The 27,980-nt window shown below is 47.9% G+C and overlaps 1 protein-coding gene across 1 annotated transcript; it reads right to left on the bottom strand.

Moving 5' to 3' along the window:
- On the bottom strand, positions 1-26,843 carry Mecr (mitochondrial trans-2-enoyl-CoA reductase). Its single transcript, XM_021200616.1, has 10 exons — positions 26,642-26,843; positions 14,220-14,317; positions 13,332-13,463; positions 9,888-10,031; positions 6,942-7,044; positions 5,898-6,000; positions 4,765-4,838; positions 2,648-2,708; positions 2,431-2,503; positions 1-328 (listed from the first exon to the last, which is right to left on the bottom strand). Exons 1-10 carry the CDS (start codon positions 26,815-26,817, stop codon positions 171-173), a joined length of 1,122 nt encoding a protein of 373 aa, XP_021056275.1. The 5' UTR covers positions 26,818-26,843; the 3' UTR covers positions 1-170.
- Between the last annotated feature and the right edge of the window lie 1,137 nt (positions 26,844-27,980).

The following is a 27,980-nucleotide window of genomic DNA, read 5'->3' as shown; positions in this document are numbered from 1 at the left end:
GGAAGTTCAGGGTTTATTAGGGACCCTAGGCTTGGCCCCCCACCCTCCTGGTAGGAAGAGGCAGTGTGAGTGAGGCAGTCCGGGAAGGCTGGGGTTCTCATGGAGGGGCCAGCAGACAGCCAGTCTTGCTGGCCTACCTCTCCTGCTTTTCTCCTGGTCCTCTGGAGTAATCACATGGTGAGAATCTGCTTCGAAGACACAAAAGGCTTCATGGAGGCTTCCAAAGCCTGCTGGTAGCCCTGCAGTGGAACTTCAGAACAGGATGGGGCTGTGAGCTGGCCTTGGCGGATGAGGTTGCAGAGAGTGAGAATCAGCTCCTTGAACTCATCTGCAGGAGGCGCAAGTCAGACAGGGAACAACAGGTGAGGTCTAGTGGGATGGCTGAGTGCTGACTCGAGACAGAATCATTCAGAGTAATCCTAGGGACTGTCAATGGGCAGTGATGGCTAGAGAGGCTCATCCGCAGGACAGGGCTGGTGAAGAGCTGGCCCTAAGTGGTGGCTAGAACAGCATTACTGAGCTAAGGAAGCCAGGAGGGCAGAGTACCTGGCACCGTGCTGGATGACAACAGACCACAGGAGGAAAAACTCTTGACAGCCCTGGGCTTCCTCAGCGGAGGCACCCACTATCCCTTCTCGGTCTGCCTCTTCCTAAGGGCCGAATATAGAGTAGGAATCGAGGTGAAGGCCTCAGCTGTGAAGTGTGTTTCTTTTTTTAAAGATTTACACACGCACACACACACACACTGTAGCTGTCTTCAGACACACCAGAAGAAGACAACAGATCTCATTACAGATGGTTGTGAGCCACCATGTGGTTGCAGGGAATTGAACTCAGGTCCTCTGGAAGAGCAGATGGTGCTCTTAACTGCTGAGCCATCTCTCTAGCCCTGGGAAATGTTTTTCATAGAAATAAACCCAACCTTAAGATTTAATCCTACTTCCTGGTTAGAACTCTATGCTGGCAGGCATAGTGGCACGTGCCTCTGCTCCTAGCTCTTGGGAGGCAAATGCAGGTGGATTTCTGAGTTCCAAGTTAGCCTGGTCTATATAGTGAATTCTAGGACAGCCAAGGCTACAGAGTAAGACCCTGTCTTGATACACACACACACCATAAAACAAAACAAACAAACAAACAAAAAAAACCACTGCCATGCTGGCTTCCCAGTTGTCTTCAAGGCAGGAGTGTGAACTTGTTAAGCCTTTTGTAATCCAGTCAGAACCTGCTCTCTCAGTCCAAGACCAGACTTGATCCTCCAGGTGTCAGAATCTGCCCTATGTAGTGCTGGGTTCCACTCTCTTTAAATGTTTACTTTGGGTGTAGTATATGTACTTCTAAGTGTATATATGTGTAGGTGAGACCACATATTGATTGAGGTGTCTTCCCTCAGTCACGTTTCTTATTTATAGATAAGATCTTACCATGTAGTCCTGAGTGGCCTGGAACTCTATAGATCATGGAGATCTGCCTGCCTCTGCCAATCAAGTGCTGCGATTAAAGGTGCACACCACCATTCTCAGGACCCCTTTATTTTCTGAGACAGTCTTTCACTGAACATGACGCTCTTTGATTTGGTTATAGGCTGGGCTACTCTACCTTTCCCCCTCTCCTCTCTCCTTGTAGTCCTGGGGTACAGTCTTTTTATGTGGATACTGGGGATCTGAACTCAGGTTCTAAGCTTGCTTGGCAAGTATTAACCAAGTTCCCCCAGCCCTTCCCCTCACTCTCCTGAAGAGCTTTTCTGCTCAGAACAGCGGTGCATGTCACCACTTCCCTTCAGCCACTCCATGTCAGTCTTCGCTCTCAGCCTTGGCTCCTCATCTGGGGAGCTGGGCCATGCAGTCAGAGGCCTATGTTGACGTTAGCAGCTCCATTCCAGAGATGGGAGAGGGTTGAGTGATTGACTTAGAGGCCCTGAGCCTCAGTTTTCTCCTCTGTCAAATGGCTCAAAGTGTTAAAACCAACAATGCTTAAAACAAGGCAGAGATTCAGTGACTTACCACAGTTCCCAGCTAGGCCAGGCCCACCTAGATCTATCTGGTGAGATTTTGGTTTTTATTTTATTTTCCAGTTGTTTTGTTTTTCCTTCTTTTTTAAAAACAGCATTTAGTTATATTACTAAGGATGGTCCTGAACTCATAACCCTCCCACCTAAGCCTCTTGAGAGCTGGGATTACAAGTGTATGCCACTGCACCCAGTCAGCTCCTCAGAACAAGGGCTAGTCTATCTCACTAGCCTCTGCCAGGACCAGCTGGCTCCTTCTAGAAGCGATTTGCTGACCTGACTATGGTAAATTATGGTAAGATCCTGAATCCTGTTAAGGTTGAGGAACTAGTCACTTTGCAGGGTTTAGAGCAGCTGGTCACTCTGCAGCCATATCAGGCTCTACACCCCTCTGCCCCTTGGTACCGAGGGCATCAGTCACTCACCTGGACTGTGGTTCTTCTTCCACTGGGACAACCAAAAGCCCCGAAGTTTGAGGTCCTTAAAAATGAGCAGACTCTGTGGACACAGGAAGATGCATTGAGGCTCTGAGTACTAGAACTTAAAGCATCGCTTCAGGTATAGATCCCCGAATTTAGACAACTGCAGTCAGAGCAAGGAAAGAGGCGGCAAAGCTCTGGTCTGCAGGTATCCCCAACTTACCACAGAGGCTGTTACAGGCTGTTTGGCCATTCCCCCATAGGTCACCATGGTTCCTCCGGGCCTGTAGAGTCCAGAGAATGAAGAGTGGGTGCAGGCACTACCAGGACAGAACCTACCATGGCCTAAGGAACTTGCTAAGGCACTTAAAGGAACCAATCTGGCTCTCAAAATCACTGGGGAGGCTTAAAAAAAAAAAAAAATAGCTTCCCAGTTTTAAGCTCTGACTTAAAGAATTAGAGGCAGGGACTGAATATCACACATATCGGGAATGGAGGCATATGCCTTTAATCCCAACCTGCCTAGCTATAATGTAGTTTCCTACAATGAACTGGTGAGGATAGCATGAGCTAGATTTAGCCTTCACTGCTGTTCTTGCTCCTTGACTCTTTCAGGAGTTTGTTGATAAAGGATGACCCGAGGCATCTTTTTGGAGAAACCGAGGAAAACAGGGAAGGACATAATGGAGTCAACTGCTATCTTACTACCTACCTATCAGTCACAGTGCTAGAAGAATCCTAGGTCTTCACATGTTAAACATGTGCTCTAAGCTGTATCCCCAGGCTCCCAATGTTCTCTCTGTGCCTCTGTCTCCGTGTATGTGTGTGTTTGACTATATCTGTCTATATCTATGTATCCTATGGTTGCCTCAGACTTGGTATCTATCTCAGTCTGGCCTTGAACTCACGCTACTCCTTTTCCTTAGCCTCCCGAGTGCTAAGATTACAGGGGTGCCTCACAAGCATGGCTTAATTTGGCCTTAAATTCCTCTCAGATGGTTCTCACTCAAGAAATAAGTTCCTAATGGAAGCAAGCCCTCTCTCCTTGTACCAGACACAGCTCTAAGCATGTTACCTGTACTGTCTCCATGAATTATCAGGGTAACATCAGGAGAGACTGTTGTCTGTGCTATAGGACAGAGCTGAAGTTCATCATGTCTGCATCACCTCACTGTCCCTTATACTACCCAGCAGAGGCAGAACCATATTCCTTACGCCCATTTCAGAGCTGAGGAAACTAAGGCTTGGGTCTTCATGTTTTACCTAACTCTTCACAGGTCTATAGCTAGAAGTAGCAGAGGTGGGGTTCGAACCCAGTCCTTTTAATGTCAGTGCCCACAAAGGAAGAAGTGATTACTTCTTCCTTTGACAACTGCATGGAGGATGCAGGCAGTCTCACAGGCTGCTCGCTGCCTGAATAGGGGTGTTCTGTAGTTATGAAAACTCATCGTCAACCACACCTAAATGAAGTGATCACGTTCTCTGGGCTTCCTTTTTTTAAAGTGAAGATGGGGATGGGGGGGCATAGCTCAGTGATGGAACATGTGCTTTAGCATGTCCAAGGCCCTGGGTTCAATCCCCAGAACCAAAGGGAAAAGCAAAATAGGAATTTGGAATAGTAAGCTCTGCCTATGGCTATAGATGGCACAACAGCCACTGCAGAGGCTGACTCTCAACATAGCTGTGTAGTGTCCCAGTCTATGCTCTACTTCAGCAGCTTAGCCACCTCTTCAGCTCGTAGCTTGTGGTGTTGGGCGAGTCACTGTGCAGGGGCCCTGCTTTGCTAGGAAGTATTTCTTAGGTGTCCTCGGGTTGGAGAACAGCACACAGTGAGTGGAGCTTCTCTGCAGTGGTGGGGACTGAGAGAATGCCCATCTCTGGTCCCTCAGCACCTCAGCACTTTTTTTTTTTTTTTAAAGATAGATGTATGTATGTATGTATATGAGTACACTGCAGCTGTCTTTAGACACACCAGAAGAGGGTGTCAGATCCCATTACAGATGGTTGTGAGCCACCATGTGGTTGCTGGGAATTGAACTCATGACCTCTGGAAGAGCAGTCAGTGATCTTAGCCATCTCTCCAGCCCTACCTCAGCACTTTTATATGTTTCAAAATATCTTGTGAGAAATATCTTAAGAAGCCAGTAAGTGATGACTCCTGGGTTCCTGCGGGGAGAAAAGGCTGGCTAGCCATCTTATCACAGAGACAAGGCTTGAGAGCACAGGCCAGAGAGCAAGATGTCCTTGTGTGCCACTGTCAGCATCCTTCTACCCTGGCCTATATTCACACTTGTCACTAGACAGCCCTCCTGATGGAGACCTGCAGGTTGATGGACTTACGCTAGGTGCCGGAGCAGCTCTGTAGAACTCTTCCCACCAACACAGTTGAGAGCCAATCGGGGCAGCGGCAGGTCCTGAAAGTAAGGAGGCTACTGTGAGGGCACTACTGGGTGCTCATGGGGTTAGAAGCTGCTACAAGCAGCACGGTGAGGCCCAAGTGCTGAGTCAGAAGAAAAGAAAATGGAGTGTGCGTGACTTTTTGGGCTTGTTTTCATTACGTCTGGGAAGGTCTTTAATAGCTTCATCCTCTTGTACATCCCAGGACTTTGGGAAGCACAGACAAGCAGCATCTCTGTTCAGTGTCAGGAACAGAGAAGTCTACACCATAGGCTGACCTCCACTTCAGCAATGCTGTCCAGGGCAAACGTGCTCAACATTGGGTATGTGGTCCTTCCATATACTGTAGTGCAAAAGGCCTCAGACTGGGTCTGCTGGGGTGTATGCTCTAAAGAGGTATCGGCTTCAAGTTCAGAGTGATGGGGCCAGCCTCACCACTTTGTGATGATGTGGTTCTGAGGTTGGTGTCTCATCTATGCAGCATCTATGTCAGCTACTTTGTAAAGTTTTTCTGAGGGATGTCAAGTAAATGTGAGGCAGAGGCTTAGGAGCCTCTCTCCTTCCTTTCTCCATGCCTTAGTTTCCTCAGACCCTCGTCCAGCTCTGACTCATCTGCCATGTGGGTTGATGGACTACACCACAAATATTTAAAACCTTGGCTTTCCTAAAGTCTGTCTGCTTCTGCCTCCTTCCATGTCTGAGCACTTACAGCATGCTATCCCTAGGCTAAGGTTGGATGGGCTTTGTCCTTTCCAGAAGAGAAGCTGGTTTGCAGAGCAGAGCAGGGAAGCCATATTTTGTAATTACCAGGAGATGGCATGGGATGAAGGGGGAACTGTTCTTAGCGGGGTGCCTTGGCTTTTATTTTTAAAAATTTGTAGACTTGACTTTGTGCATGTGAATGTGAATGCTTTGCCTGCATGTTTGTCTCTGTACCATGTGTGTGCCTGGTACCTGTGGAGATCCTTTGGAACAGGAGTTGCAGATGGTTGTGAGCCACCATATGGATGCTGGGACTGCAAGAGCAGTCAGTGCTCTTAACTGCTTACACACCTCTCCAGACCCAGGCTAGGTACCTTGAAGATGTTTTTTGTCTCAGGCATCCTTAGCTCTTCCTCTGTGAGGACATAATCAGCTCCTAGATCCTTCAGTTTGTCAGTTAGCTTCTTGATGTCGGGTCTGGAAACCAAACACAATCAGGTCACACTGGCAACTATCCTCCCTCAAGCTCCCAGAACCCCTTTGCCACAGCCCTGAGAACACATTTCTGTTTTAAGAACAGGGATAGCGAGAGGTTAAGCCAGACCTCAAGCAGGAGCTGTCCACATAATTTAATCATGCTCTACCAGCTCTCGCCTCCTTTCCTCCCCGGACAGAGCCAGGCTGGGAGATAGTCTGACAACCTATGAGTGCACACAGCCTAGAGCCATCTGTGCTCAGGGAAGAGCCATCCTATGCCCTCCTTCTACTCAGATACCACTTTCTTTCCTCTTGCTCTCCAGGGCACTTGAGGGTATCATGCAAACACACTCTAGTGCAGAGTGGCCTGGACTCTCTGGTCCAGGCACACAGAAGCACTTTTTCATCACCACTGCAGAGGCAGGGGTGGGAGTAAGTACCAACCCTCGTAAGAAAGGTCTCAAGTGACTCAGCCATGGAAGCACACTGAGGTTTAAAGGGACTGGAGGGGACAATGGAAAGAAGGTAAGTCTGTTACTGACTTGCCGTGTCTTCCTGAGCAAGCTGCTTCCTCTCTTGGAAACTTGAGCTTCCTCATCTGTAAAAGAGAGACCACAAGCCTGCCCCACCTCCTTCATAGCTGTGCTTAGTGCACACATGCAAACAGACAGGGCTAGAGAGTTCATACAACAGTACAAACCAAGGCTTTCCCAAGTGGAACTGTGGTTGCCCTAAGTCAAGTCTCCAACACTCCTGACTGACTGTTCAGTATGGACCGTTACTGCCTCTTTCTGTCATCTCTGTGTCAGACTTTCACAGGGACTTCTTTTGCCCTGCTGAATGCTTGCAAGTCAGCAGCCAGCCACTCATGCTTACACATGTGCGCCATCTGGTGGAGATGTAGGAGTACGCAGGGACATGAGGATTAGGTTTCCCAGTACCTGTCTCGGACAACGTTGATGGTCTTTAGGCGAAGGGCTGAGGCGATCTGAATGACTGCTTGCCCCACTCCACTGTTGGACGCATTTTGGATGACAGAGTCCCCTGTGGAAGAGACCATGTCAAGCCCTGCAAACTTGGGTTGAGGGCTCCCAGCCTTGGATCCTAGTGTGGATGCAAGACCTAGCAATGGCACCTCCTTATACTGTGAACTATCACTCAGTTATCGCCACACTTTCCACATTTACCACACCTATAATGCGTCACAGGATTTGGACACTCTGCCCATGTTTCAGATAGTGCTTTGATCATCTTCCCAATTTTTATGCCCTCTGTCCATCCATCCATCCATCCATCTATCCATCCATGAGCACATTATCTCTTTCTACTATGTAGGTTCAGGGATTGAATTCAAGTTGTCAAGTCTCAGTGGCAAGCACCTTTGCATGCTGAGTCATCTCACTGACCCATGCTGAGGCCGAGTCTCTGGTTTGAAATGGTTTTCTGGTTCTCTTCCTTTTTAAGTTCAGCTCAACTGTGGCTTCCTTCATGAAGCTCTCCAAGGTTCCTTCTTGTTTGCTCCCAGAGGACTCTGGTATCTCATCAGTGCTCAGGCTGTAACTGTGTTCTACACTAAGCTGTGCACAGGTTCCTATTTATCAATACCCTTCAGTCCTGAGGGAGGGCCATCCCTTGCTCCCTTGTGTATTATTTAATGACAGTGCATTTGAAATGGATGAGAGCTGTATGAGAGAAATGGGAAGCTCCTGGGCCCTACAGAATGTCTGCTTTTGCTTTGAGGTGCTGGGGATGGAACCTAGGAACTTGAGCATGCCAGGCAAGTGCTCTATCACTGAGCTATATCCTCATCTCTACAGTGGGAGAGCAGTGTGGTGCCCTAGGGAAATGTGGGTTCTGGCACACAGTGGAGCTAGGTGTGCATCTTGCTTTACCAATGACTGTAACTAAACAGGACAGGATACATCATGTCCTCTTAAAACTTCAGTTTTAAAAAACAAGAGGCCTGCTGGGCAGTGGTGGTGCATGCTTTTAATCCCAGCACTTGGGAGGCAGGTGAATTTCTGAGTTTGAGGCCAGCCTGGTCTACAAAGTGAGTTCAAGGACAGCCAGGGCTACACAGAGAAATCCTGTCTCAAAAAACCCAAACCAACCAAACAAACAAACCAGGAGGCCTGGGAGTACCTTCCAGAGCATCTCTGATTGAAGCCAAACGAGCAGGAAGATGTTCTGTTGACTGGGAAACAGTGTCTGGTTTTGAAAGGCAGCAGCAGTCAGTGAAGAATGAGCTATAGCTAGTAGCAGACTCCTAGGTCAAGGATGCTCATTTACCTTGGCTCCAACCTATCACTCACTAGTGCATCCTCAACTGACTGTGTAGGTGATCTGTTTCAGTTAGAGTTGAGGAGTACAGGAATACAGGATAATAACAAAGATAGTGAAGGCGAGTATTGGGCTGCCAAAGTTGGCTTCCATGATCTGTGTTCACCTATGCATATGTTCTAGTGACATTTATTCTTGCTTTAGACCAGGTCATGAGTTTGTCTGGCCTCATCAGCCCTGAGGTAGCAAAGTGGAAAGATGGGCTGCTTATACTTACAGTGGGTAGCATCAGAAGGCCTGGCTCTGTTAAGCACAGAGTTGCCCTAATCAGGAGTGACCTCAGGACCAGGACAAGAGATGAGGCGCTGGCTATACCAGTACTCCAGCAGAGGTCTCTCATCATACCTGGCTTTCTCTACCAAAGGCACCTAGGACTCCCATCATGGCCGAGGGTCTTGGTCAGTGGCTATCTAATTTTATCATAGTCCAGCAGCTCTTGCCTCAGTTTCCTCAGTGGCATGAGAGAAGGACGGTAGGTGATTTCCCCAGCCCTGTGTGGCTCAGTCAGGCAGTAGAGAGATCTCACACAGTAGGAAGGCTAGGCTGGCACAGGTCTGGGGTAGACTTACTGCTCGGCATACCCCAGGCCCTGATTCTATTCCCAGAACTATAAACAAGACAGACAAAGCCCTCAGAAGCAACAGAAACAAACTGGCCAGTCTCTGTCTCCTGGGGTTAATTCTGTAGTGTGTCATGTGAAGAACACGAGGGCGTCCCTAGCAAGACCGAGGCCAGGCTTCTGACAGCAGCAGTGGGCAAAGCCTTAATGGGTTGTGCGTCCCCCCTGTCTTGCTGTCTCACTCCCTTGCTTCTGCTTCTAGGGGCCACTTCCCAAACGAAATGCTTGCCCCAGCGCCTGCTTGGCCTCTGCATTCAGAGGAACCCAGTAACACTCTGGCTGCATATTTGCTGAGTGATTTCATGTAACAGCTCACCTCTCTGGGTCTGTTCCCTCTCTGATGAAAAGGAAGACTGAACATACTGTAGTCAGCCTCTGGCACCCCTGCTCTCCATATGGGTGACCAGTTAGGTAAATCAGGGGAGGTGAAGCCTGGGTCAGACCTTGTTGGCCTGGGATTGGGTAATTAATCCCTAACAAGAGCCCTTTCTGCATCCCTCTGAAGATGTGACCCTTGCAGAGAGGATGCCTGCAGAGGCGCTCCTGCTAGTGGAAGTGCTGAGCGGAACTATTACCACTGAGTTCAGCACTTTATTGAAAACAGTGGCTATGTTTGTCCCCCATGGCTTTGTGTCCCCAAAGCTTAGCACAGCTCAACACATTTTTGCTGTGTGACAGCATTCCAGCCCTAGCTCTGGGGAATGTGACTAGCACTTCTTACAGTGTGTCCTCTGAGTGTTTTCTAGGAACCAATCGAACATCTTTTTACTTAAGAGCAGTAAAAGTTACTCAGGTTAGAGCTTGTCACTGCCCCCAGGGACCCTCTCTCCACCACGTGTGCCAGCAAGTTCCCAAGTCCTTTGAGCCAGGATGTTGGTGCACCCAGTGGGAAGACCCTGGCTTGCTCCCCCAGCTTGTAGGTTCCTACCTGGCTGCAGCTGTTCAAAGTCCACCAACATCCTGTAGGCTGTGCAGGGGTTGACACCTAGGGTGGCAGCACTCTGGAGAGGGATGTCCTTAGGGATTCCAATCAGTGCTTCCTCACTGAACACTGCCTCAGTCCGCCAGGTTCCTGAATCAGGATGAGCAGGGTAGTGAGAGAGGAGCCCCTGCACACCCAGGCCCCTCTCCTCCGTACAAGGGTATCGAGGATAGCAGACTTGGGAGTAAGCATTGGAGGAAAGAGCAAAGCTCATGGTGTGCAAGTCCTCATTGACAGTTACATGCATGGTGATGTAAAATAATAAAGCAACTTTAAATTAGGCTTTGAAATTCATAGCCCAAAGAACCCTGACAGAGTATAGTGGGGACACAGGAGACAGAATATAGTGGGGACACAGGAGACAGAGTATAGTGGGAAACACAGGAGACAGAGTATAGTGGGGAACACAGGAGACAGAGTATAGTGGGGACACAGGAGACAAAGAGTATAGTGGGAAACACAGGAGACAAGACTCCACTGGGCTCTCTCTCGCTTTGTGTTTGAGTCTGAGTAAATTTTGTTTTCCAAGATTCAGATCCTCATACACTGAACTGAGTGGATACTGTCTGCCATCTATTGGGCCAGTGTTAGGGAATCAGGGGGAGGTAAACTCAAGACTCAAGCATTAAAGTTTCTATAGGCAATCCTCGCCTACATGCCATTTCTTGGTAAACAAACAAAGCAGAGTGGGGTCTCAAGCTGGTCCTGAAGCTGGAGAGTAAACTAATGACAGTAAGTGTAGTACAGTGTTCCTTTATGGCCAAGAGTAAAGGCTAAATGGTAAACCTGAGAAAGTCAATTTAGACAGCTATCTGCTATCTCAAACTGAACAGCCTTTACCACCCTAAAGTTAAAAACTAAAAGCAATGGCTAGAAAGATAGCTCCATGGTTAAGAGCACTTGCTGTTCCTCAAGATGATCTGAGTTAACTTCCCAGCACACATATGATGGCTCACAACTTTATAACTCCAGTTCCAGGGGATCAGACATCCTCTTTGGGCCTTGTCATGGTTTGAATACGCTTGGCCAAGGGAGTGGCAATATTTAGAGGCGTGATCTTGTTGGAGTAGGTATGTCACTATAGGTGTGGGCTTTAAGACCCTAGCCTAACTGTCTGGAACTCAGTCTTCTGCTAGCAGCCTTTAGATGAAGATGTAGAACTCTCAGCTCTGCTTGCACCATGCCTGCCTGGATGCTGCCATGTTCCTGCCTTGGTAATACTGGACTGCACCTCTGAACCTGTAAGCCAGCCACAATTAAGTGTTGTCCTTTATAAGATTTGCCTTGGTCATAGTGTCTGTGCATAGCAGTAAAGCCCTAACTAAGACAGGCCTCCAAGGGCACTGCATGCTTGTGGTGTGGATGGAAGAATTGTAAGGATGAAGCAGGTTCAACCCTCCCCCACTTCCCTAGGAAACCTCATAATTGAGAACAGCAGGCATTGTAACCAGCTCCTGGCCAGGGTCTACCAGTCCTGAAGCAAGTAACCATGACACCCCACTGAGCATAAAGCCTAGAGTTTTCCATGCTAATGAGGTGTCTAGATAGGCCTGAATGTTTAGCCAATGAGCTTCCCTTCCTGGACATCCCCTCTTGAAAAAGGTATTTAATCCCTGGTTAACCACTGAGCATAAAGCCTAGAGTTTTCCATGCTAATGAGGTGTCTAGATAGGCCCCTAGTGTTCAATCCACGAGCTTCCCTTCCTGGACATCCCCTCTTGCAAAAGGTATTTAATCCCTGGTTAACCCTGATTAAGGTGTATGCATTCACATCTGCCATAACAATAAAGCAATATGGACAAGCAAGGACTGTCTCTCTCACAGAGGATTGCCATGGGGGGAGGCCTTTGTTTTACAGAGCCTTGGGCTCAACCACCCCTTTTCAGCCTGGTGAGTGGGGGAAGGGCAAACCCTTGGACCACTCAAGGTCCCTAGCAGTGTCTGGGTCCACAGGAGATTGAGAACCACACCATCTGTCCCAGATCTCAATGCTTCTTGCCTGGAAGAACACTCTGCTTTCCTTGGGTGGCATGCTCTGGCATCCAGTCAGCCCGACAAGCACACAAATGCTGGCAAAATACTTATATATATTAACTCCAAAATACTTACATATATTAACTCCAAAATACTTATATATATTAACTCCAAAATACTTACATATATTAACTCCAAAATACTTATATATATTAACTCCAAAATACTTACATTTATTAACTCCAACTTTTAAAAAAGCTTTTAAAAGGCAGGGTATGGTGGCGCATACACTTTTAATCCCATCACTCCAGAGCTAGAGGCAGGTGGATTCAATTTGAGGCCAGCCTAGTGTACCCTGTCTAGGGAGGTGGAGGTGGGGGGGTGGAAGGTGGTGGTGGGAAAGCCAACAGAAACAAAATGTGGGTTATTTCTTCAGCTTATTCTGGGTAGAAAGCAGTTTCCACACCCACCTTAAGAAAGGCCTCAACAGACAAGGCTGAGAGGCGCCAATCCTCTGCTTTTGCTGTGTGTTGTTCCCACTATCTTTCTACCTCTACTTTATTAACGCTCTCTTATCCTTTCCTTTGGTCTCTACTTCATCCTCTGGGGAGAGTGTCTCTAACCTTAGGCCACCTCACTCATTTTGGGAACACTACCCTCTCGTGGCTCCCATGAAGATCCATCTGGATAATGGATGTGCCTTGAAAACGTTGAGAACTGAGAAGCAGAACACTCTAATGACTTCTTTCCATATATACACAAAATGCTATTCTAGCTTGGCTCTTTAGGACTGCACCCCATGTGGTCCCACTCCACCTCTGGAACCGTCTTTCTCATTATGTAACCTCCACAGGCAGATCCGTGGCTGAGGCTGCACACTGGATTTTCCACTCCCCAAACTTCCCCTGTATTTGCTCATCTTACCTCTTCCACAGGAAATGCCTTTTGGCTCATTTCTGCTTAACAACTTCTCCCACCACGGACTTGTTCTAAGACTTTCTTCCACAGTTTCACTTAGAGTTTCCTCACAAACATCTCTGTCAGAACAGCTACGATTACTTCTGCTTCCTGTGGCTTCGGGGTACGCCCTTTTTTGAAGTACTGCCTTCCTGACATTTTAGTCAAATTTGAGCCTTCTGAAAAGTGGGATCAACCTTACTTGTACGTAATCTGCATCTAATCTTACAGCAAGGATATAAGGAATCAGATACTCAAAGCTCCAATCAACAGCGAGCCAAGGAGACATAGGTATGTCCCTCCAGAGCACAACAAACAGGATTCAACTCCACATGCTGGAGGTAGCCTATTAACTTAACAACAAACCCCACACTGCTTAGCTGCACCGAGCCAGTGGGTATGCATCTGCAGTGTAGGATCTGGAAGAATAAATGGCTGCTCACACCTGGGGACACTTACCCAAACCAGCATTTGCTGGGATCACCCAATCTCCTGGCTTCAATGCAGACACACTGCTGCCCACTGCTATCACCTGCCCAACGCCTTCGTTCCCTCCAACAGCAGGCAGCTTGGGAAGGAGGCCATAGTTCCCTGGGAGAGAAGAAGTCAGAGTGTAAATGTGTGGTTCGGATAAGAGTGTCATCTGCAGACTTATGTATTTGAACACTTGATCCTGAGCTGGTGACACTTTCTGGGGAGGTCTAGGGGGTGTGGTCTTGCTGAGAAAGTGTGTTGATGAGGGTAGAATTCAGTCTTCAAAGCACTGTGCTATTTCCAATGCTTGCTCCATGTTTTGGGTTCAAAACGTGAGCCCCCCAGCTCCCTGCTTATATGCCTGCTGCCTGCACCCTGCTGTTGCAGACTCTAACCCTCTGGAGCCATACATTGAAACAAAACTTTCTTCTATAAGTTGTTTTGGTTATGATGTTTTATCATGGTAACAGAAAGTAACACAGTAACACTGTCAGGTTCGGCTGAGACTCTGGAGGGCTAGACTTTGTGGTCAGTCACATTTGAGCTTATCGGGACCCTGCCCTCATGAACAGTCCACTTAACCAAGCTCTAGCCTTCTGCTTTCTTAACTATGCAGGAGCTAAAACTCTTTGGGCACAGGATTACCACAAGGACAAACTCGAGTAAGAAAGGAGTCTAGCATGTCACAGGCTTTTCAGAAGGGTGGACCTCCCACCACTACAATTCACCTAACTCACAGAGCGTCATGCTTAGAGGTTGGCCAGAGAGGAGCCGAGACTGCATGCTGCTCCTCTAGAGGACAGCCACTGCTAATCCTGAGCACTTCATACTCTACCTGAGCCAATTACCATAAGCTCCAGAGACCAAGGTTACCTTGGATCATATTTATGTCAGATGGATTGATAGGGGCTGCCAGCATCCTCACGTGGACGTCAGATCCTTCCACAGCAGTGAGCTCCAGGTTTTTCAGCCTAAGCACAGAAAATCATTGTCAGTAGCTAAGTATCTTCTGCTCAAACTGTCTCCCCAAAGTAGGTCAACAACATGCCTCAACTGCCATGTGTGCCTAGGAATCTGGTTCTGATGGAAAGGAGGTGCTTTGAGGACCAGCACAGAGTGCAGGCTCACACCAACTGCAATGGATCAATCTTGGTATCCTCTTAGTGTTGGGGACAGACACATTAGTGAGCTTCTGCTGGCCTGGCGTCAGGTTCTCCACAACCTGCTTGGTTCTAAAAATCATGTGGTACACTGTTTTTTTTTTTTTCCCCTGAGGCAGGGTTTCTCTGTATAGCCCTGGCTGTCCTGGAACTCACTCTGTAGACCAGGCTGGCCTTGAACTCAGAAATCTGCCTGCTTCTGCCTCCCAAGTGCTGGGATTAAAGGCGTGCGCCAACACTGCCCGGCCACACTCATTATTACCAGCCTCACCAGGTGAGGGTACCCCAAGTGTGGTTCTCTCGAGCAAGCATACCTGAGAAACTCTGGGTCAGCCCTGTCCTCTATCCATGTGCTGTTTTGTTGGCTCCAACACACATGGGCAAAGGTGATAGTTCCTGTACTGCAGAGTGAGGTGGCAGAAAGAGAACCTCTGTATCTGTGAAGTGTCTCTGCTGACTGTGACTCACACCCCAGGGAGATGGCCCTTCTGGGCTGGGGTCTTGGTCTGCTAGAAAAGATGTGCAGGTGGAGACCTTGATGTCAGGCTCTGGCACATTTCTTCTCCGAGCTAGCTTACTTGGGCTGAAGGTTGGACTATATACCTTCTAGCAGCTCTCAGAGTTCTCTGTGGAGCACAAGGACCAGACTTCCGGTCCTCAGCACTCATGTAACAGGTATGTTAGGCCAGTCCCTGTAACTCCAACACTAGAGGTAAAGCAGAGAAAGACAGATCCACTGTCAGTCAGTGAAAATGTAAGCACCAAGTTCAGTGAGAAGCCTTGTCTTGAAAATGAAGAAACAACTGAGGAAGACGTCTCAGTGTCAACCACTAGCCTCTATACATGCCTGCATGGGCTAGCTCATAAACACATGTGTGCAAGCACATACATGGAGACCCCACACATGTAAAAGATTTGCCAGGGGACTTTGAGAGAGCTGTTGTTATTTTTAAAAAGTTTTATTTTAGCCAGGTGTGGTGGCTCACGCCTTTAATCCCAGCACTTGGGAGGCAGAGACAGGCAGATTTTTGAGTTCGAGGCTAGCCTGGTCAACAAAGTGAGTTCCAGGACAGCCAGGGCTATACAGAGAAACCCTGTCTCGAAAATACAATACAAAACAAAACAAAAAGTTTTATTTTGTTGGATTGGATCTAGTGGTATACCCCTATTCCTGTATGTGGGAGGCCGATGCGAAAGAATGGTGAGTTTGAGGCTAGCCTGTGCTCTGTACTGAGACCTTGTCTCAAAAAACTGAAGAGCTTTTTATCCTAAAATTTTTTAGAATAAAAAGTATTTTACTTATGTGTATGTGTACCACACGTGTGCCTGTGTATGGAGGCAGGAAAGGGTGTTGGTTCCTCTCAAACTAGAGTTACAGTCTTGTGAGCCACCATGTAGATCCTCTGCAAGAGCAGCCAGTGCTCAAGATAAATGTTGTGTTTTACTTTTAAAATTATGCATGTGTTTATCTGTGTAGCTCAGCACAGGTGTTGTGAAGGCCAAAGGTGCTGGATCCCCTGGAGCTGCAGTTACAGGAAGTGATGTGCTGCTTGATATGGGTACTGGACACAAACCTGGGTCCTTTGTGAGAGAAATCTCACGTTAGCCACAGAGCTGTCATCTCTGCAGAGGCCATGGAGGGCTGCTTACTGGCTTGCTCAGCTTGCTTTCTTATAGCATCCAGGGATCACTTTCCAGGGTGGCACCACCCATAATGGGCTGGGCCTGCCCATCAATCACTAATTTAGGAAAAGCCCTAAAGGCTTGCCTTCCTATAGCTTGAACTTATGGAGGCAACTTCTCAATTGAAGCTATCACCTCTCAGCTGACTACAGCCTGTGTCAACATGACATGCAACGAGGCAGAACACCTGCTGACTAGACAGCTCCAATCACTGCAGCGAGTTCCTGTGACTTTTCAATGACTGCAAACTCCTTTCCTTTCCTGAAACTTAACGCTTCAGGTCTGCAATGCTTCTCTGCCCAAGTGTATCTACAAAGTAATAATTTTCCTCACTTTTACTTAGCAGAATCATATATAATTGTCAGCCAGAGGCTCCTAGCATGGTGTCACAATATCCTCACACTAAGCTGAGGTAATTCACCTGCCTCCTCCATAATCTCACCTTTTTAATTAGACCTAAGGCATGATCTTAGGCTAAAAGTGTGATTTTTTTTTCAAGTAATGTCTCATACTAATAGCAGCAACAGAGGCATATTCTACGAGTCTTCTCTCCACCAGTACTGGGAGCTTTACACAGACGGCTTCTGTGAGGGATGTGTTAACAGTCCATGTCTACTAGGGAGCCCAGTTCCTGGAGATTCTGAAGTGTACACTGGCGAGTCAAAGCTGGCACTGATTACATGGCTGCACACCAACATCTAGAGGTGAGTTTGGAAGCCCTGACAGCCTACAAGAACCTCAGAGAATTTGGGGAACATAAACACGCAAGCTAGGAACACTGGACTCAGAGAAAAGCCAGGTCTCACTGTGGTTAAGAATCAGCTTTAAAAAAAAAAAAAAAAAAAAAAAAACCTCTCCACAGAAATGAGTGGAACACCAGGGACAAGTATAGACTAAAAGGCTTTGCAAAAGAAATGTAGTGCTAAGGAAGTGTGTGTGTGTGTGTGTGTGTGTGTGTGTGTGTGTGTACAGCTGGAGGAGGGAGGAGGTCCTCCCTATAATAATAACTGCTGCTTTCTGAGTGTTCACCAGCCAGGCTTCCTGCCAAGTGCTTTATAGGCAGGCCAGCTCCCACCCTATTTCAATAGCTCGCAGACTATTGTTCTGCTTTTATAGCTGATGAACAAAAGCACAGAAGAGGTAAATAACTCACTCAGGCTGTTAACAGTGGTAGGTGGTTGATCTGATCTGAACCTGGCCTTCAGATGGTAAAAGAAGCCACCTGGTGAGCTTCCAACCCAAGCTGTGAAATGAGCCCTGACCTGACCTGGCCTTGCTGCACTGGCTGAGGGGAGAGAGGAGGGTGGCTGGCATTGCCAGGGTCTCCCCAGTGGACTTCCCTGGGAGGCCATCAGTGATACTTTTCTGAGAGTCTATGTATTAAGTCTGTATCCCAAAGAAAAGTCCAGCCTGGAGCAAGCAGGTTTGCAAACTAGCTGCCTCTTTGAGTTATCCCCATGGCTTCTCCTGCATCCTGACAGATAATCAGACTTTTCTTGTAAGCTGACAAAGCCCAGGAGCTCAAGCTGCTTAGACACAGCTTTTCTTTTTTCCTGCACATTTTTCTACACATTCTTCCCTTAGCAAGGATTTCATTGCCACAGTTTCTCCGTGAAATGAAAATTTCAATTCAGCCTTCAAGACCCAGCTCAATATTTACTTCTGCCACTCTTCCTGGAGCAGTCCACTGGAAATGGTTCTCTTAGTTCTTCTGCTAGGCAGCAGGGGTGACTTATCACTTAAGGTCATTGCATGGGTTATGAAGTCCTTCCATAGGTGGTTTGTTTTGTTTTGTTTTTCCAGAGTGTTTTTCTGTGTGTAGTCCTGTTTGTCCTGGAACTTGCCCTGTAGATCAGGCTGGCCTCAAACTCACAGAGATCCACCTGCTTCTGGCTCCTAAATTCTGGGATTAAAGGTGTGCGTCACCATCGCCTGGCTCCATGTATGTTTCTTAATTGATCAAGGCATAGGTTCAAGATGTCTTTTCTGGAGTTCTTGGGATCTGATGTCCTCCAGAGTTATCTATATCCCAGAGGGCTGGGCAGCCCTGTGGTCAGGTACTACGGCATCAGGAGGCATGAATATTCACACCAGAAGAACGGATAGTGACAATCTGCTTCCCTTCCAAACCCTCAGTCTTCAGAGCTTCTTGGGAACTATGGAAAGGAGTTTGGGTCTGGATCCTTCAGACTTGGAAGCCAGAACCCTTTCTAGTTATCACCTGGTGTGTGTGTGTGTGTGTGTGTGTATACTCAGGCACGATGGGGCTGGTTGGGAGGTGCTTAGATACTTGTTAATCTCCTTGGTGATTAACAAGTATCTAGGTCCAAACTCCTCTCCAGTGAGAGAATGTGGCCGAGAGTGAGGACTCCCAGGCTTCGTTTGGGTTCCTGGCTGAGCAAACAGAGAGGAAGAATGGAGGGACTGGCAGTGGGCAGAAAGGTGCTGGATTTGAAGTCTGATGGAGGTGACTTGGGGGGTGGACAGCAGACTATGCTCGGGCTAGACATAAAGGGCTGCCAGCCCACTGTGTGTTAAACCTTACCCCTGGCCACCAGGCTGGACAACAAAAGGACAGCTAACAGAGTCTTCCCAAGTTTGTCAGTCGGCATCTACGGTTTCTTATCTTCCCGGCGCTCATGCTCCAGGCATCACATCATGCTAAGTTTAAAAAGGGAGAAAGCGGAGGCTCAGAGAATCTAAGTTAGCTGGCTTAAACAAAAGCAGCAAGACTTGCTCTTAAAACAGACTTGGGGATTCTCCTAGGAGACATCAGCTTTCCTTAGGATTCAGTACATCTGTTCAGACTCCCTGCCAGTCCCTTTCCCAAGGGTCAGCAAACACACCATGAAGGCTTTGAGAAGTCCTGCAGTAGAGGAACCCAGGAGGCTTGGTCCAGCTCCCCTGACTAGAACATGATTTTCACAGACCTGCTTACCTCCCAAGAGTAGATAGGACATTGGACTGAAAACTATCCCTGGTCTCACTTGGCTCCTGGAAAGCCTGGCAGAGAGTCACAGAGGAGGGCAGAAAGGTAGGTAGAGACAGGCAGGGCAGAAATTAGAGTCTGGGAAGTGGAAGCCGCGTACACCAGTAGGTGGTGGTGGGAGGCAGGCCCGATACTTGCTTCCCTCCTGGGGTGAGCTGTGTTGGTCCAGCTGCATCTCTACAGGAAGGACCAGCCCCAGCCTGCCCTCATGGAATGCCATCAATACCACAGACACTATGCCTGCAGACAGATCTAACAGTGTCGTCAAGGATACCGCTGCTGAGACAAGAAGGAATACAGGGAACAGGGATGGGTCTGAATTCCAGGAGCTGGCCCTCCCTTTGGTGCTATGATAGCAATCCTTGTCTCACTTTTTTTTTTTTTTTTTTTTTTTTTTTTTTTTGGTTTTTCTTTAAGTTCACCGAAGGGAATGATGGCTGTGTTGCAGAACTCAACTGAGGCCCCCAAACACAACCTGGCTGTGTTGCAAGTCACCTCTCAGCACTGTTTGGGTCTTTCCCCTGTGAGTCTGATGACGGCGCCAGGCAATGTCGAGGGCTGCCACTGTCTCAGCTGACAGATCCCAGGCTGGATAAGGTCACAATGGCTCCTTTGAGGCTCAGGCTGTACACCTGTGATGCCATATCAAGTACAAGAGAAACAGAAGCAGGCAGAAGAAAGAGCCTTTTGAGAGGGGAAAGAAAGAGCCTAGTCCCCGGGGGACTGCTCAGTTCTATCTGCTGGGTAAGGTAGACACTGACTGGCCAGCTCTGCTGAGCGCTCTTTCCTGCCTCCCATGTTTAATCAGCAGCCATTTGTTCTTTCATCTTTCACTCCGTCATTGCAAATAATTTTAGTCAGACCTGACTGAGAGAGCACATCACCGAATAGACCTCCCCATCTGCTCAGCACATGAGGCCGGAATATGTGCCCTCATATAGCACTGGGCAAAGGTGACTGACACCTCCTGTGGCGTTCCTCAAGTCTGTATGTAGTCCTCATGATTAGCAGGTTGCCTTCTGTGATTCAGTGAAGTACTTAGGATGCTGGGACTTTACTAATTAACAAGCAAGACACAAGTCACAAGTGGGAGGAAGATGGTTCCTCAGCTCCTGACCAGCAGTGTGTGTGAGTAGCCTAAGCTGCTGGAGAGCTGACGGAGTCTTGGACTCTTAGGGACCAGAGCTCTTTGTCACTCACCAGCCTTGCCGGGCCTCTTCTGGCTTTCCTGCCTCAAGGTGGTCCTGCCTACCTTCTTCTTGGGACTCATCTTTTGGTCCATCAAACAATTTCGGCTGCCCCTTGGCCCCCCCCCTTTTGAGGGTCTTAGTATGTTGTCCAGCCTAACCTTTAACTCCTGGGCTCAAACAAGTCTCCTGCTTCAGCATCCCAAGAAACTGGAGCAGGTGGTCCAGTGGTGCCTGACTTTCAGAGGCTGTCAAAGGATGGCTTGAAAAACGAAGAGTTGTTTCTGTTTTCATGTGTGCAGTGCTGTGCTGAGAGAAATCCACTATAGTTCAGACCACAAATGTCCCTGTGTTAGAAGTTTGGTGGCCAGGGCACTGTGGGTAAGAGGTGAAGCCCAGGGGTAGGTCTTCAGGTCACTGGAGTACCTAGTCACTTCCTCTGTGGTTCATGCTAGAATGCACAGTTTTGGTGCATGTTCCTATCCAGAAGCAATGGCACTTCTCATTGACTACAACCTCCAAAATGGAGTCTATTACCTAAGCTGTCTCATGCATATGTTGTGACAGAAAGGTACTAAACACAAGGCCTCATATAGGGAAGAACGGGCTATGCCTTAGTGTTTCCATTGCTGTGAAGAGACACCATGACCACAGCAACTCTTGTAAAGGAAAATATTTAATTGGAGCTGGCTTACAGTCCATTATTGGGTCAGTCCAGACAGACATGGTGCTGGACAAGGAGCTGAGAGTTCTACATCTTGATCTGAAGTTAGCAGGAGACTGTGTCCCACGGGGCATAGCTTGAGCATGTATAAGACCTTAAAGCCCTCCTCCACAGTAACATACTTACTCCAATAAGGCCACACCTCCTAATAGTACCACTCCCTATGGGCCAAGCATTCAAACACATGAGTCTATGGTGGTCATACCTATTCAAACCACCACAGACTATAAAGGCATTCTGCCTGCTACTGGCACAATAGATGGGGGACAGCATGAATGTTCGCCACTGCTGACCTTGCCAACAGTTACTTTATCAGGTGATGTTCAGAGAGGAGGGACTGCAGTGACTTCATCGCTTAAATGCTCAGTGGTAGACAAAGGATTGGAATGTGGGCCATTGCTCTTACACCTCAACAAAACCTTTCAAGCTAGTATGATTTTGTCATCTGTTCATCTGCTTCTGAAATGAGGGCCCTTCTGTCCTCACCCTGAGTGGGAAAGGCCACGAAGCATGTGATAAGACAGGTAGGAATGTGACTTGGAGTGGCACTGAGTAACAGCATCTCCCCCCCAGAGCTCAGGATGTAGGGAAAACTCCTAACCTACTGTAGAATTCAGTGTGCCTGCCATGTTTTACCTCTGAGGCAACTAGGAAGAAACTAGGACAGTGGGGCATGACATGAAGTCCACAGTGAGTGCGAATTCCATGACCCTGGTTTACTCTCCTCTGGGTCAGTTACTACACAAATGCCTCCCAGGCAGCATGAGGCCCCAAGACCCTCAGGGCTTCTGTACACTCAGCCTCTGTTGCTTAGGACATTCCTCTCACATAACATTATTCAATCTCCCATGGGGCTTAGACTTCTTGCTAGTCTGACTCCCCAAGGTCAGGAGAAGGGGATCAGGTACCCCTCTTCTGGACACTCATTACATTCTGAACACATCATAACACCTATCCCACTAGGCTAAAGTGGCCCACCTCCTGGACTAGACCAGAGGGTTCCTGGGGGCAAAGGGATAAATCACTTGCCTCTGAATCTTCAGGGCCCAGTACCTACTTCCCCTCAAAGAACCAGTGCTGTCTAGTTTCCTTATCAATGAACACTATGTACACTTCCTTCATCTTTGACTATGAAAAAGTCCAAGGTGGGGCCCTCAACAGAGCACCAAACCAAAATGCCAATTTAAAAAAATACTATCCAAGTTTAAGATCCAAGTTACCTGCAGAATGTTTGTTTTAAACACTGACATCAAGCATTATGCATTGCCAACATAACCTTGGCTTAAGTCAGAAAGGGTATTGTGCCCAAAGGTTTCCCACTGTGGGTTCACCTTGCAGATGGCAGATAAGCAGTCAGAGTTAGGGAGCAGTGGTTTCTTTTGGTGTTTTGAGACTGCCCAGGCTCACTTCAAACTCATTATGTAGCCAAGACCGGCTTCAAACTCCTGATGCTCCTGCCTCCACATCAAGTGTTCAGATTACAGATGTGAACAACCATACCAGCTGGATACAGGAACAAGGAAGAAGGCAGAGACTGGTATCTCCCCTGTCCCAGAGCAGGACTGCCCTTCTCAAAAAGAACAGAAAACTCAGGGCCACTGAATGACCTGTAATTTTATTCTTTTAAGCTATCATAATCCTAATTTTAAACTCCTTCTTTCCCCAGAAAAACAAACAAACAAACAAACAAACTTTCAGATGATTGTAACTGCTTCTTCCAGCCTTTTTCTGTACTAGGGACCCCTTCAACAACCATGAAGTACTTTAAGAAGGAACACACTAGCTGGCCTTTGGGCAAGAGCCTTTCAGTCTTCTTGAGGCTCAGTTTCCTTATCTGTTAGACTCAAGAGTAAACCAAGCTGTATGATGTTGATGTGATGCCTAGGACTGAACTCAGGGCCCTGTGCACACTAGGCAAGGACACTACTGAGCTACAACCCCAGCTCCATCTGAATAACATACTCTATGGAGAGAACTTAGTTCAATGCTTGCTACTTGGTGGGTATAAAATAAACAAGAGTTATTTCCATACTGGCACTAAAGAGAACAGCATTCTGAGGGAATGCTCTGTAGGATGGGGGAGGGGCAGGAGGATGTAGGGAGGAGGAAAGAAAAGGACATCTGGGTTTACAGACCTCTGTGGTATAGAATCTAGAAGTCTGCACAGAGAACGATGGCTATGGCCACCTCTGGAATTTCCAGAATCCTGTGAGATTCTGCAGCCTGATTTTACACTTTTCCCTATTCTCTCCTTCCACCTCCCAGAGCACTGGCCCACAGTACAAAACACACCTGTCTGAGAACCATTGTTTGGATTTCGGATAGTTTCATGATCTTACTGGTCACCAGATCCAGAGATGCCCAGGCATTAAGATGGGAAAGGAACACTTGATTCTTTGGTGGCTGTGGGTACTGTAAACCTCACACAGAACTACAAAGGGAATCTCGGTCACTGGCCTCAGCCCACATGCAAAGTTGTCTGAATCTGAGTCAGAAGGGAAGGTCAGACCAGACCAGGGACAATCCCTACTGCCTGGCCATCTATCCATAGGCATTGCTTCTCAACAATGGCTAGGCATCAGTCACTGGGAGGCCTGAAAAGCGTAAATAAATGGCCACCCTAGGCCTCGACAGACCTACTGAGCACTTTAGAGGCAGAGCCCAGAAATAGTTTCCAAATGTAGCACAGGTGACAGACTGAGCTGTGAATCCAGGCTAAAGAGAATGCTCTGAACTTGGGGAAATAACTAGGAGTCTACATAGAAGACAAAGCTGCTGGCTTTTTTCCTGGGGGCATCTGTAGACAGACTGTTCCCAGCTTCCCTGGCTCTCCAACAGGAAACCAATCAGGAGGCCACTGCACACATCTTTTTAACCACCCAAACCTTCCTCATCACCTGGGAGAACTCAATAAAAGGTGAACTTCTTAATGAAATGAGCTTTGGGTTCAGCTAACATGACAGGAGCAGGCAGGTATTTTGTAGCAGGCTGAGGAGAGACACAAATGACAAGCCTTTGGGAGCACCACCACGCTGCTCTCAGTTTGAGTCCATTTCTGAAAATGGAGGCCTGCTCATAAGGACTTTATCAGCTCACTGCAGCAAAATCTCCAGGGAAGTGTCTATCCTGACATGATTGATTCCCTATGAGCAAAATACAACTTTCGGCTGAGGGGTCAGCTCAGCAGGCAGAGGTACTGAGCTCCATCACCTGTTTGCTAAAGATGGCAGGAGAGAACTGACTCCTGAGAGCTTTCTTTCTCTTAGTCTCTCTCTCCTCTCTTCTCTTCTCTTCTCTTCTCTTCTCTTCTCTTCTCTTCTCTTCTCTTCTCTTCTCTTCTCTTCTCTTCTCTTCTCTTCTCTTCTCTCTCTCTCTCTCTCTCTCTCTCTCTCTCTCTCTCTCTCTCCCTCTTTTCCTCCCTCTCTCCTCAAATCAAATATAAGATGTTTGATTTTAGACAAGTTAGTCAACCTCTGAACCTCTATGTCTATAATATCCTCTTATAAAATTCTGTTGGATCTTAATTCATAATTTCTGCATGTGAGCTACCAACTACCTACACATATCTTACCAGTCAAAAGAGCTGTTAAGGTTGTCTGGAGTAGGGCTAAGGTGAAAGCACCAATCTGGGAATTAGGGAATCTGGAGTCAGCTCTTTGCCCTAACTTGGCTTAGCTGAGGGTTTGGCAAGGTCACTTAGTTCTCTGGGCCACATCACAAACATACCATACAGGGATAAGAATGAACTAATGTCACTCCACCAAAAAGCCCTGGAAGTTTCCCCTGTGGTGCCTTTTATAACTCCTTGATTCACAGCAGACAGAATTATTGTAATGGTTTATGTATAGGCTAGGTGCTTTGACAGGAAGAGAGGAGCTTCAGATAAACTCAAGGGCATGGACCCTCTGGCCACACCCACCTCTAGAACAAAGACTATCAACAATAATTCAAATTCCTTGAGAAGCTGGGGGAAAGAGAGGCCACAAATTCCTGAGCAATACAGGAACACCTTGTCTGAGGGGAGAGAAAGGAAGGGGAGCAGGAAGAGTGGGGAACACACCTGTAATCTCAGCACTTGGGAGTTAAGAGCCCAGCCTCTGTTTAAAAACGGGGGTGGGGTGGGTAGGTTTGGAGTTGCATGCCTTTAATCCCAGCATTTAGGAGGCAGAGGCTGGCCATCCAGGGCTACAAAGTAAGACCCTATCTCAAACAAACATACAACCAAAGGAGCCCCCTCCCCCATTAGAAGCAGGCAACTTCAGTCCCAGTGCTGGGGGCAGAGGTAGAAGGATCACTACAAACTACAAAAGGATCACAGGTCAGCCAAGTCTACTCGACAAGTTCCAGGCTAGCTGGGACCATACAGGGAGACCTTAAGAAGGGAAGAGAGGCTGGGCGTGGTGGCCAGCCAGGGTTATACAGAGAAACCCTGTCTTGAAAGAAAAAAAAAAAAAGGAAGAGAAAATAATAATAAGATGCATGTCGGTAAGCCCAACTTGTCCACTCTTTGTTTTTGAGGCAGGGTCTCAATATGTAGTTCAGACTAGCATCACCTTCACAATCCCCCTTCCTTAGCAAGTGCTGGGACTACAGGCACACACCACACGCATCCCCTAATTGTATTTGAGGGTTTTAAAATTTTTTTTTTATGTATTTTTACTGTGTGTATTTTGAGACAAAGGCTCATTATGCAACCCATGTTGGTCTCAAACTCATAACCCTTTTCCCTCAGCATGCTGGGATTATGAAACAACTCCTTTTTGCTTGTTTGTTTTGAGACAGGGTCTCTCTCTATAGCCCTGGCTATCCTGGAACTGACTATGTAGACTAGACTGGCCTTGAACTCACAGAGATCTGCCAGCCTCTGCCTCACTAGTGCTGGGATTAAAGGCACATGCTGTGAAGCTGGGTTTAAACAACTCGTCATAAGTAGGCCAAGATGCATACATGGCTTGGTGGAAGGAAACTCACATGAGAAAGAGGCGAAGGTGAATTCCAGCACCCATTCCTATCACTAATTAGCCGTATCACTTTAGACAAGCCCCTCGGCCTCTGTGAAAGGCATACAATAATCTACTACCTATTTAAAAACAGGAGTAGAATCCAGGTAGGCTGTTAGACCGTATGTTCAAATTCCTATTCTCACTGGCTGGGTGACTTGGGGCAAATGTTAATTTTAATTTTCTTATGCCTCGCTTTTCTCATCTGCAAAAAAAAAAAAAAAAAAAGGGTGGGGAAACATCCAATAACTACCCCCAGACTGTTGCCGTGACAAATAGTCGAAGCATCCACTTAGACAAAGGAGTGACAGGCACAATCCTCAAACCAATATGGGTCAGTAAACCCTGGCCTTCACTCTTGTACCGGTGCTCGCGGGTCCTCGGCCGCCGGAAAGCACCGGTGTCGGGTTGGCAAGCACGCCCTGGGGCTCGGCATCTGTAGAGCAGCAGACGCCGCTTTCTCGGACCCCGTCCTCTCTTGGCAGTCCGCCGCCCGCCTCAAAACCCCGCCAGAACCCCAGCTCCCTCCCCGGTGGCGGCGCCGACTCTTACTGGACGACCTTGGCTGGATCCCCATGATTGCCATAGACCAGCGCCCGCACCCGTGACGGCTCAGAGAGAGCGGAGTAGGAGGATGTGGTCCGGCCGTGGCGGCACCAAGCCTCGAGGAGACCCGCAAGCACAGGTGCCCGGGCTCGTACTCCTGTCACTCGCTGGCTGACCAACATGCTGCCTCCAGCACTGGCAGAACCCGGCTCTCCGGACTACGTCATTTGTCCGCGACCGCAAGCCTGTGCCCCGCCCCGCTCGTGGCCACGCCCCTCCCTTTAAAAGAGGCCACTTGCTCTCTGCCTAGGTAGTGGTGTAGGGAGAAACGGTTCCTGGACTGGTGTGAGGATTGAGGGTGGGATGGCGCAGGGTATTCAGAGACCTAGAGAAGTTGCACAGTCAGCCAAAGCAGCCTACCCAAATGAAGAGAGTTCGGAACTGGCTTAGAACGGCGTTGCTGCTTGCCACATGGTGTTTCAGGAAAGTCATTTACATTCTGACCTCAGTATCCCCTTCCCACCCTTTATTGAGATACCACTGTGCCAGGCTTTTTAAAGTATCACTTCATCTCCAGTTCCTCAGAACAACACAGAGACTTTATCATCATCACTGCCACCGCCATCACCACCACCACCATCACCAGTTTTTCGAGACAGGTTTCTTTGTGTGACCCTGGCTGTTCTGGAACTCTCTCTGTAGACGAGGCTGGCCTCAAATTCAGAGATCTGCTTCCCAAGTTCTGTGATTAGAGGCATGCTCCACCAAGACTTGGGAACTTCTTTACCCGGAGCTAACATATCAGGAATACCAGGCTCAAATCCTACCGGCTCTTTTCTAGCTCGGGCGAGTGAGCGCAACTCGGAGCCTATTTCTCATTGATGCCATGACAATGATATACCTCATTTCAGACGGTTGTGAGGAGTGGATAAAACATTAGAAGAATGTTAAGGTGGACAGGATAATACATTGTAAAACATCAAGCTGTTCAGATATGAGAGGAATCCCATGGAGGAAGAAGTCTTTTAAAATGCTCACAGCATACAAAGAGATTGAGTGGGGAAATGAAAATTCTTTGTAAAAGGTATAAACCTGGAAAGACGCAGGTTCTTAGTTTTGGTGGAAGGGGAACATCAGCATAGATAATCCGTCTGTGGAACATTCCTTGTGCATGCAAGTGTGCACTGTTGCAGGCTGAAGAAAGGGAGCATGCTGTGGCAAAGGCCATCTGAGACTTTTGAAGGAAGTGCTGCAGGAGTCAGCCCTTCCATTCCACAACTGGGCGCATGGAAATCAGACGAGGTTCCATTTTAGGACTTCTGATTTCGAAACATGGAGAGGTACA

This window comes from Mus pahari, chromosome 6, assembly GCF_900095145.1.
Source record: "Mus pahari chromosome 6, PAHARI_EIJ_v1.1, whole genome shotgun sequence".
Taxonomy (NCBI): Eukaryota; Metazoa; Chordata; class Mammalia; order Rodentia; family Muridae; genus Mus; species Mus pahari.
Note: the sequence above shows the minus strand (reverse complement) of the source record. Positions and strands in the feature narration are given on the sequence as shown.

Excerpts from the sequence above, each read along its gene's own strand:
- Mecr (XM_021200616.1), bottom strand. The coding sequence starts at position 26,817 with ATGTTGGTCAGCCAGCGAGTGACAGGAGTACGAGCCCGGGCACCTGTG. Across the intron at positions 7,045-9,887 it reads CTTTGAACAGCTGCAGCCAG|GGGACTCTGTCATCCAAAAT; the intron begins GTAGGAACCTAC and ends TCTCTTCCACAG. Across the intron at positions 6,001-6,941 it reads ATCAACGTTGTCCGAGACAG|ACCCGACATCAAGAAGCTAA; the intron begins GTACTGGGAAAC and ends TTTGGTTTCCAG.